Raw genomic sequence first — 11,772 nt, forward strand, 5'->3', positions numbered from 1 at the left:
ATTCATAAATCTCAAATACAACTACATCCTTGTAGCATAATTCTTAAGTAATTGTTATTTTAAAAAAGTTTCATTTATATTTTGGACATTGTTGCAAATGGACTATTTATAGAGACCTCATGAGTGTCAAATATAGATCTTAGAAGCGCTGAGAATATTGATAACACAAGTCTCAATGGGTATAGAAATAGAGAATTAAAGCCTGCTAGCCCTTTTCTTTACTGATGACCAAGTTGGTGTAGCAAATGAAGTATGTGGTATTGACTTTATATTCAGGAAACTCGTGGAAGAATATAGGATGTGGGGACTGAATATATGGATAAGATAGAATATATAGTAATAGGAAATAACTTAAGTGATCCTGAACTACACATAAATAACAAAATAGGAAGGTGCAAGAAATATAGATATTTGGGCAGAACACGACAACAAAGTCGGAGAAGTGTTCGTATGCTAAATTCCTTATTATGGTCAAGTTAGATTAAACTAAAAACAAAAATGATAATCTACCGATCAGGAGTAGAGCCAGAGCCAATCTTAACATACAGATCGGAATGCTGGCAACTCACTATGAAAAGCAGAAAACAACTTGAAACGGTGAAAGTGGTCTTTCTAAGAAGAGCATGCAGAGAGTATCTAATAACACCAAGGATATATCGAGAATGAGGACATTAGAAGAAACCAAACAGTTTGTATGTTATGAAAATGCGCGAAAACAGATGGCCAAAAAGTGCTCTTGGATTGTATCTCAACATAGAAGAAGGAGAAGTAGACCAAATATAACCTGGATCGAGCCTTACCAGAAGAAGGATATGTACTAATATCACTGCTTTTGCAGACTTTTTTGAAATACTGATGCTATCAGTCTGAAATTTTTAATTGTTTATTTTGTAGCTGCTTCACTTTAAAACTATGACTACGTAACAGAAACTCCAAGAGAAGTCTTATAAAACCATAATTTCTATTTTGTCCAGCGCAAATATAATATGAAAAGGAATAACTTGTGGACTTGGTCTCAATAAACTCGTCCATAGCAGTACTAAGTTCGTTTATTTGCCTCACCTTTTGTAGACAAGATGGAATTTCCATGGTCTATATCATAAATATTGAAAACATAATACCACAATTTTCTGAGAGAAAACTTTTCCTCCACTGGTATGACATGGACAAGATTTGCGTATGATCAAATACGATAGGCATCACATTGGTGGCAGATTTACTACAAATTTACTATAAAACTTTTTGGCCCATCAGTAGTTCCACTACTGCCCTTTTTGTTGTTTCATTGACTTGACTTATGGATTCAACGCCTCATATTCAGAACACACGTTCACCTGTGACCAATCCAAATTTATAGCTAAAAATGTCCCTGCAATATTTCAAGTAACACCATATATTTCTCAAGGGGTAATCGACAAACTTGAGTCCTAATATGTGAGTGCAACTAAGGAGCAACGAAAATCCTTTTTTGGAAATGAGCTAATCTGATCGGTTATTTTCACAATGACTTCAGGATCTAGCAAATTGCTATTGATATCGTATCTCTTTCATCAAAAGGCAATATTTTTGGTTTTCCTCAATTTTGGGAAGTTGGTATAGGGACTTATTCAATATTGCATGCAGATGCAAGAAAACGTATCGATAAACTTTAATCTTGCTTAAATTTTTAATTACGTGCTACATAAGCTGATGTTATCTGCTTTAAATTGGCGGATAATGCGCGATTTCTGGCAACTTCTTTTCTGTTAATAAACTCTTCATATGAGTGACACACTTTTCTCCTTTTCGTCTTGCTAGTTTCTCCCTTGCTTTAATATGATTCATTTCAATACGCGTTTCTTTCTTTTCACCTTATTGTCCCCATCCAAAGATGGTTCAGATCTTATATCGGACTTATAATATCATTCTTATTATTTCTTCAGTACTGAGCTTAAAAGTTTTGTAAGTTTTGGAATTTTTGGCGATTGCGTAGAAACTGTTGCTGGTTCTGGAGTTGTGCAGTTTAAGTGCTGCTGTTTAAGTATTTTGTGGATTTTGTCGTATATGGTTATGTATCAGTTTTAGTCATTTTTGTCATTTCTCCAATGAGCGTATTATTTTCTGCTTCTGGTCTCATTAGTAATTGAGACCTTTTTCTCTACTTCAGATCTTTGCAGCTGGTCTATGTAACGTTTGATTACATACCCATCATCTAACTCTACTAAGTAATGGAATTTCCCTAGTTTCTCAACTATTGTTCCTAGTTTCCATAGGGTTGATGTAGAATATTTTCTGGATTGGACTCTTTCTCCTAGGCGTAACTCCTTGCTTACGACTGGTTGGTCAGCATTGTTTTTAATAGAGTCTCTCTTCATAAATAATTCTGCTGGGGTTTCGTCTGATCCAGTTAGTGGAGTTGTTCTGTATCCTTATTTTTAAAGTTGCGATATACTTTTCTGCCTGACTGTTTATAGCTGGATGTCCTGGTGCGATGAAATTCTGACGAACACCATTTTTATTGCAGAAATCATTAAATCTTGAGATTTAAAAATTGTCGCATTATCAGAAACTAAAATTTGTGGTAGACCTGTTCTGCTGAAGATCTCCTTCATCATACACAGGATTGATGCTGTTGTTGGAGCTGTTTTTGTACTTATTATTTCTGGCTATTTGGACTTAGCATCCACCATGATAAAAAAAAGTGTCCTTGAAAAGAATCCACATGCACTCTTTTCCATACTTCTTCTGGAATATCCCATTTATGTAACGGTATTCTGTTTGGGTTGTTTTTGTTTTAATATCTATATTTTTCCAATAACATTGCGCAATAATGACTTAAAAATTTATTTTGTTATATTGAATTTCTTTTAATTTCGACTAATGATAACAGTTATACCCCGAAAGTTATGCCATGGATTTTTCTTAATATTTTATATTGTTTTGATGAAATGATACATTTTTTATCATTATTTTTTATTTGTATAGGTACCGTTAGAAGATTTAGAAAGAGCATCTCGTTTATTAATAACCGCCTTAAAAATAAGACATAGATACATGCAAATGTCGCATCAATCGTTTTGTTCAACCACATCAAGATTTTTGTACCCAAATAGCAGCGAACATACTGAACAGAAACACGACGATAAACAAACTATAGAAGGTAAGATTAAGTTTAATCGAAAAAATTGGTTCAAAAAAATATATCAAGGATTATTTTGAAGGTTAATTCAATCTTTTTTTCTAATCACTTTTTTGTATATATTCAGCACTTTGTTGACTTTTTGAACTTTTTTCTTTAAAATGTAGTCCCTTCTTATTATGGTTTATAAAAGCATGACTTTTTTGATATAGATATCAAGAAGTACGACTTTCTCTTAAGTTGTAATTTTCGTTTTACCCCGCAGCTTTTTCACAAAATCCCCAAAAATGCCTTTTTAAACGTTTTTTTCTTTTTTAATTTTTTTTTGTACAAACGGTGACGGTTTCAATTCTTTCCTGTTTTTGTTTTTAAACAATACAAGATGATTCGTTTTATTTATTTCTTCTTACATAATTTGATTTCTTTACAGCAGTTTCGGTAAGATTACTTTTTCTTGTTGTGTTTCTTTTCTAAAATACAGTGAATTACTTTTGACGTTATACTTATAATTAAAATTAATCATTTTAATTAATTAATTAAAAAAAATAAATAAAAAGAGTTAACCACTGTATTTTCTTTTCATTGTTGCGAATCATCTTGTAAAAAAATAATAAAAAATATATTGTACTTCTTGTATTTGGGGGGTTAAAAGTAAAAGTCAAGTCATTTGGGTTGGGTTCGTTAAAAAAGATAAAAAAAAGGAAAATATTTTGAATAAAAATCAAAAAAATAATTCAATTAATTATAAAATATAAAAAATATAAGCGTAGTCGCTGAGCTTTTGCATGTAGCAGAGGTAAAAAACAACGCGACCCAAGTGAACGGATCCTTGTTGAACGAGTACGCGATGAAGCAGACGGCTAGCGATCAAATTATCGACAGTATATTGCAAAACAAAGACCCCAAAGGTAACCACCACCACCGTCCGTTTTTTTATTATCTTTTTTCTCTTCAATTTCATTCCACTTCCATATGTCTTTTTATTTCAATTATTTTATCCGCCGTTACATTATCCTTATTTTATTAGATTTGTTTAGTAATTTCGCTTCCCGCAACCATTTTTTTTATCGTAGTTAAAGACATAACACGACTTTGTCAAATCTTCTCACGTTTTCATTTTACGTTGTTTTGAATGAAAATCACCTTACCAAGGACAAGGTTTGAAAAGTACTTGTAGTTTTAGTCAAAAAAGTGTTGTTTTAAAGATCATAACGCTTTTATGTAATTTGGCTTGAACATATCATGATTTGCTTAAAAAACCTATATTATCAATAGTAAAAAGATAGTTGCAAAAGAAAAAATGAGTTTTGTGCTTCTTCACGCTTTTTTTACAATCTAATAGACGCATATTTTAGAACATGGCATTCATCCACCCAGCAGAGGAAATCCTTGGGAAGCACCGGAAGTTCCCGACGGAAATTACGTATTTAAAGCTCACCAAGGTGTTTATCACGTTTATATCGATGAAGAACATGCTGCTAGGGATGAATATTGCGAATATCCTTATCCAAATTTGGAAGAATTTGTTACTGATATGAATACTATGTGTAATATGATAGCTGATGGACCTTTGTGAGTTAAATTGTGAAAATCAAATTTTTCACCTAATATTTTATAAATAAAGTTGATTATGAATTATTTTTTTTTAGGAAATCATTTTGTTATCGTCGATTAAGTTATTTATCCTCGAAATTTCAACTTCACGTCTTACTAAATGAACTTCGGGAATTAGCCTCTCAAAAAGCAGTTCCTCATCGAGATTTTTACAACATCCGCAAAGTAGATACTCACATCCACGCGGCTTCCTGCATGAATCAAAAACACCTATTACGGTTTATCAAGAAAACGTTAAAAAATCACGCCGATGAAGTTGTAACTGTAAACGATGGAAAAAAGATGACTTTGAAAGAAGTTTTTCAGGTAAAGTTAAAAAAAAAAGAACAAGTAGTAATTAATTTAGGATTTTAACATTTTTCTCCCATTTAGAAATGTTGAACTCATTTTTTCTTTTAATCTCATTTTTAAAAGCTTCTTTTTTTCTTTTAATTAATAATAAAATTGCTTCTTATTTATTTTTATTAAATGAATTAATAAAATTATTCTTTTCCGATAATTTTGGTGTTAAGGCCACACTTCTCTATTTTTATGCTTGTGTGTTTCCAGCGCCACATGTGCAGTTTCTATTCAACTTTACCGCACATTTATATTGAGGTAAAGGTCTCGTTAGTTTCATTTTTTTTTGTTTAGACTATTTATTATATCACTTTACTCATCTTTCATTATCACAGTAAAGAAATATTAAATAATAGCTTAAAATATATCCTAAATTTAACTTAATTTTATATCTTAAATCTTGTTTTATTAATGTTGAACTTATTTTGCTTGTTTTAAAACACATATAGGTGTTCAACGGATGTGCAGTTACCAAAATAGTAAATAATAAAGATGTTATTAAAAATATGTAGCGAAAAACAAACTAAAACATTCGTAAAACATGCTATATACAATGTGTTGATTTTTAATTTAGAAACCATCACTAAAAAGATCTCGAATCATTTAATAAAAGATTGTTTATTTTCTTTTTATCAATTTATTTTTATTTTTCCTTAAAAAAAACGGTTAAAAAATGAGTTCAATAATATTAATCAACTTTTAAAATCATATGCATGCTATTTATTAATACAGTAAAACCTTGATAAAACTACAGCTAACACTAGCACTACAACTTACACTAGACGGAGGACTAGAAACATTCGGGTTTAGCTGTGCGTCTCTTAAGACAGCTAAACCTGAATGTTTCTACTTCTAGATTTAGTGTTAATTCTACTTTTAGTTCAATAAAAATGTATAACAATCTAGCGATGAATAACTAGAACTAACACTAGAGCTAGAAACATTCGAATGTTCATTATAAACAATTTATTTTCAAAATACTTTTCTGTACCACCGTTACTTTTTGAGTTATGACCGAGTTTAATTACAAAAACCATCAATTTTGACATTTTGGTGATTTTGACTTTCTAACTAAAATACAGTTATGGCTAAGTTAAATCTAGTTATGGATAATGTTATTTTGGTTCATTATAAACAATTTATTCCCCAAATACTTTTCTCCATCACCTTTAGTTTTTGAGTTATGGCCGAGTTTAATCACAAAAACCATCAATTTTGACATTTTAGTGATTTTCACTTTCTAACTAAAATACAGTTATGGCTAAGTTCAATCTAGTTATGGATAATGTCTTTTAAGTTCATTACAAATAATTTATTCCCCAAATACTTTTCTCTGTCACCTTTACTTTTTGTGTTATGATCACAATTAATTACAAAAACCATCAATTTTGACATTTTGGTGATTTTCACTTTCTAACCAAAATACGATGAAAGCTAAGTTAAATCTGGTTATGGATAATGTCTTTTTGGTTCATTATAAACAATTTATTCCCCATATACTTTTCTCCATCACCTTTAGTTTTTGAGTTATGGCCGAGTTTAATTACAAAAGCCATCAACATTTTAGTGATTTTTACTTTCTAACTAAAATACAGTTAGGGCTAAGTTAAGTTTACTTATGGATAATGTCTTTTCGGTTCATTATAAACAAATTATTCCTCAAATACTTTTCTCCATCAAAATTACAAAAACCATCAATTTTGACATTTTGGTGATTTTCACTTTCTAACTAAAATACAGTTATGGCTAAGTTAAATCTAGTTATGGATAATGTCTTTTTAGTTAATTACAAATAATTTATTCCCCAAATATTTTTCTCTATCACCTTTACTTTTTGAGTTATGATCACAATTAATTACAAAAACCATCAATTTTGACGTTTTGGTGATTTTCACTTTCTAACAAAAATGCGATTAAAGCTAAGTGAAATCTGGTTATGGATAATGTCATTTTGGTTCATTATAAACAATTTATTCCCCAAATACTTTTCTCCATCACCTTTAGTTTTTGAGTTATGGCCGAGTTTAATTACAGAAGCCATCAACATTTTAGTGATTTTTACTTTCTAACTAAAATACAGTTAGGGCTAAGTTAAATTTAGTTATGGATAATGTCTTTTTGGTTCATTATAAACAATTTATTCCCTAAATACTTTTCTCCATCACCTTTACTTTTTGAGTTATGGCCGAGTTTAATTACAAAACCCATCAATTTTGACATTTTGGTGATTTTCACTTTCTAACTAAAATACAGTTATGGCTAAGTTAAATCTAGTTATGGATAATGTCATTTTGGTTCATTATAAACAATTTATTCCCCAAATACTTTTCTCTATCACCTTTACTTTTTGAGTTATGATCACAATTAATTACAAAAACCATCAATTTTGACATTTTGGTGATTTTCACTTTCTAACAAAAATACGGTTAAAGCTAAGTGAAATCTGGTTATGGATAATGTCTTTTTGGTTCATTATAAACAATTTATTCCCCAAATACTTTTCTCCATCACCTTTAGTTTTTGAGTTATGGCCGAGTTTAATTACAAAAGCCATCAACATTTTAGTGATTTTTACTTTCTAACTAAAATACAGTTAGGGCTAAGTTAAGTTTAGTTATGGATAATGTCTTTTTGGTTCATTATAAACAATTTATTCCCCAAATACTTTTCTCCATCACCTTTACTTTTTGAGTTATGGCCTAGTTTAATTACAAAACCCATCAATTTTGACATTTTGATGATTTTCACTTTCTAACAAAAATACGGTTAAAGCTAAGTGAAATCTGGTTATGGATAATATCTTTTTGGTTCATTATAAACAATTTATTCCCCAAATACTTCTCTCCATCACCTTTAGTTTTTTAGTTATAGCCGACTTTAATTACAAAAGCCATCAACATTTTAGTGATTTTTACTTTCTAACTAAAATACAGTTAGGACTAAGTTAAATTTAGTTATGGATAATGTCATTTTGGTTCATTATAAACAATTTATTCCCCAAATACTTTTCTCCATCACCTTTACTTTATGAGTTATGGCCGAGTTTAATTACAAAACCCATCAATTTTGACATTTTGGTGATTTTCACTTTCTAACTAAAATACGGTTATGTCTAAGTTAAATCTAGTTATAGATAATGTCTTCTTGGTTCATTATAAACAATTATTCCCCAAATACTTTTCTCCATCACCTTTAGTTTTTGAGTTATGGCCGAGTTTAATTACAAAACCCATCAATTTTGACATTTTGGTGATTTTCACTTTCTAACTAAAATACAGTTATGGCTAAGTTAAATCTAGTTATGGATAATGTCTTTTTAGTTCATTACAAATAATTTATTTCCCAAATACTTTTCTCTATCACCTTTACTTTTTGAGTTATGATCACAATTAATTACAAATACCATCAATTTTGACATTTTGGTGATTTTCACTTTCTAACAAAAATACGGTTAAAGCCAAGTGAAATCTGGTTATGGATAATGTCTTTTTGGTTCATTATAAACAATTTATTCCCCAAATACTTTTCTCCATCACCTTTAGTTTTTGAGTTATGGCCGACTTTAATTACAAAAGCCATCAACATTTTAGTGATTTTTACTTTCTAACTAAAATACAGTTAGGGCTAAGTTAAGTTTAGTTGTGGATAATGTCTTTTTGGTTCATTATAAATAATTTATTCCCCAAATACTTTTCTCCATCACCTTTAGTTTTTGAGTTATGGCCGAGTTTAATTACAAAACCCATCAATTTTGACATTTTGGTGATTTTCACTTTCTAACTAAAATACAGTTATGGCTAAGTTAAATCTAGTTATGGATAATGTCATTTTGGTTCATTATAAACAATTTAATCCCCAAATACTTTTCTCCATCACCTTTTTTTAGTTTTTGAGTTATGGCCGAGTTTAATTACAAAAACCATCAATTTTGACATTTTAGTGATTTTCACTTTCTAACTAAAATACAGTTATGGCTAAGTTAAATCTAGTTATGGATAATGTCTTTTTAGTTCATTACAAATAATTTATTTCCCAAATACTTTTCACTATCACCTTTACTTTTTGAGTTATGATCACAATTAATTACAAAAACCATCAATTTTGACATTTTGGTGATTTTCACTTTCTAACAAAAATACGGTTAAAGCTAAGTGAAATCTGGTTATGGATAATATCTTTTTGGTTCATTATAAACAATTTATTCCCCAAATACTTTTCTCCATCACCTTTACTTATTAAGTTATGGCCGAGTTTAATTACAAAACCCATCAATTTTGACATTTTTGTGATTTTCACTTTCTAACAAAAATACGGTTAAAGCTAAGTTAAATCTAGTTATGGTTAATATCATTTTGGTTCATTATAAACAATTTATTCCCCAAATACTTTTCTCCATCACCTTTAGGTTTTGAGTTATGGCTGAGTTCAATTACAAAAACCATAAATTTTGACATTTTCGTGATTTTCACATTCTAACTAAAATACAGTTAAAGCTAAATGAAATCTACTTGTGGATGTTTTTTTGGTTCATTACAAACAATTTATTCCCCAAATACTTTTCTCCATTACCTTTAGTTTTTGATTTATGACCAACTTTAATTACAAAAACCATCAATTTTGACATTCGTATTGAATAACAATTAAAACTAGAACTAACACTAAACCTAGAAAGATTAGGGTTTAACCATGTCTAAACCTAAAACATTCTTGGAAACAAATATTAATAGAACGACTTAAAAATATTTTATCCATTCTAAAGAGGTCCGCTATCGAAGTTTTACTGTATTATCTACTCAATTTAAAATTAAGTTGAAAATTTAAAAAAAAAAGGACCACTTTATTGATATTTATTTTTAAATTTTAGTCAATGAATTTAACAACATACGATTTAACTGTCGATATGTTGGACGTTCACGCCGATCGAAACACTTTCCATCGTTTTGATAAATTTAATGCGAAATATAATCCAATTGGTGAAAGCAGACTTCGCGAGGTTTTCCTAAAAACTGATAATTATCTAAACGGGAAATATTTCGCTAGAATTATAAAAGAAGTTTCTAGCGATTTGGAAGAATCGAAATATCAAAATGCTGAATTAAGGTTGAGCATTTATGGAAAAAGTCGTGAAGAGTGGGATAAATTGGCTAAATGGGCTATTGAAAGCGATGTTTATTCAGATAATGTTCGTTGGTTAATACAAATTCCAAGACTTTAGTAAGTTTTTTAAATATAATTTAGAATTTAATAAAATATTAACAACTTTGTATTATTTTTTAGTGATATTTTTAAATTAAATAAATTGATGCAAAACTTCCAAGAGATAATCGATAACATTTTTGTTCCACTTTTGGAAGTAACCGCAAGACCGTCTTCGCATCCAGAACTTCACAAATTTCTTCAGTATATTATTGGTTTTGATTCGGTTGATGACGAAAGTAAACCGGAAAATCCTCTTTTTGATCGTGATGTTTTAACTCCTGATCAATGGACGGATGTTGAAAACCCACCTTATGCTTATTACCAATATTATGTGTACGCAAATGTAGCGGTTGTAAATCATTTCCGAGCGGCAAGAGGGTTAAACACTTTTGTTGTAAGACCACATTGTGGCGAAGCCGGTCCTGTACAGCATTTAGTTTGTGGTTATATGCTTTCTGAAAATATTTCTCACGGACTTTTATTAAGAAAAGTACCTGTTTTACAATATCTTTATTATTTAGCTCAAATTGGAATTGCAATGAGTCCACTTTCTAATAACAGTTTATTTTTAAATTATCATCGAAACCCACTTCCGGAATATTTAGCTAGAGGATTGGCTATTTCTTTATCAACTGATGATCCGTTACAATTTCATTTTACAAAAGAACCGTTGATGGAAGAATACAGTATCGCCGCTCAGGTTTGGAAATTATCCAGTTGTGATATGTGTGAATTGGCTCGAAACTCAGTTTTGATGTCTGGATTTCCGCACAAAATGAAGCAATACTGGTTAGGACCTAATTACACAAAAGAAGGTGTTGCAGGGAATGATATTTCTCGCACGAATGTACCGGATATTCGCGTCGCTTTCAGATATGAAACTTTATTAGATGAACTCTCAAATATTTTTAAATCGTATCATAAAATCGGTTGATTACCTTCCGTATTAAAAAGATTAAAAAAAAATGATACCTATGACAATATAGTTTCCTTTTTTATATAATATGTTAATTAATACCTTGTAACATTGCTACTTATAAAGTTTTTATATTAGAATTTTCATTTATCTTTCATTTCTTGGTCATATTAGTAACTACACTTGAATTTTCTTATATTTAAAAAGATATTTGTTTCATTATTAATTATAGTTTAGTAAAATTTTATAAAAGTATAATAAAATGTGATTATTATAGAATTCTTAGTGATTTAGTTGTGATTTATTTATTAACTTTTTTTCAATTTCTTACGTTTATCAATGTTAAAAACATGTTCAATAAAACCTGTTAACCTGTTGCACTAATGAGAGAATTTTGAAATACGAAATGACCAATTTTAGAATCGCTGTACGTTTTATTCTTGTAGCTAGTAAATAAATAAAGGTAATTTCAAAAATCAATATACTTTTTGTAACCTCAGCCGCAAGCTATTCATTCTCTCAATTCGTAAATTCATATCATAAAAGTAAGTATTGTATATTAAGGGATTAAAGATATATCTCTGCT

At 29.7% G+C, this 11,772-nt stretch overlaps 1 protein-coding gene across 10 annotated transcripts in view; it reads left to right on the forward strand.

Moving 5' to 3' along the window:
* LOC111420941 (AMP deaminase) overlaps positions 1 to 11,666 on the forward strand; it is a 35,499-nt gene extending 23,833 nt beyond the window's left edge. For 6 of the 10 annotated variants that reach the window (XM_023054035.2, XM_071197853.1, XM_023054034.2 and 3 more), the window contains 7 exons: positions 2,965 to 3,139; positions 3,889 to 4,026; positions 4,474 to 4,690; positions 4,768 to 5,038; positions 5,282 to 5,329; positions 9,936 to 10,285; positions 10,349 to 11,666. In XM_023054035.2, the coding sequence (XP_022909803.1) occupies positions 2,965 to 3,139; positions 3,889 to 4,026; positions 4,474 to 4,690; positions 4,768 to 5,038; positions 5,282 to 5,329; positions 9,936 to 10,285; positions 10,349 to 11,204 (2,055 nt within the window). In that variant the 3' untranslated portion in view covers positions 11,205 to 11,666. The remainder of the gene's footprint in view (positions 1 to 2,964; positions 3,140 to 3,888; positions 4,027 to 4,473; positions 4,691 to 4,767; positions 5,039 to 5,281; positions 5,330 to 9,935; positions 10,286 to 10,348) is intronic. The other 4 variants (XM_023054036.2, XM_023054038.2, XM_023054040.2 and 1 more) reach the window with 4 other exon arrangements.
* Positions 11,667 to 11,772: the final 106 nt, after the last annotated feature.

Source organism: Onthophagus taurus, chromosome 7, assembly GCF_036711975.1.
Source record: "Onthophagus taurus isolate NC chromosome 7, IU_Otau_3.0, whole genome shotgun sequence".
In the NCBI taxonomy this organism is placed as follows: domain Eukaryota; kingdom Metazoa; phylum Arthropoda; class Insecta; order Coleoptera; family Scarabaeidae; genus Onthophagus; species Onthophagus taurus.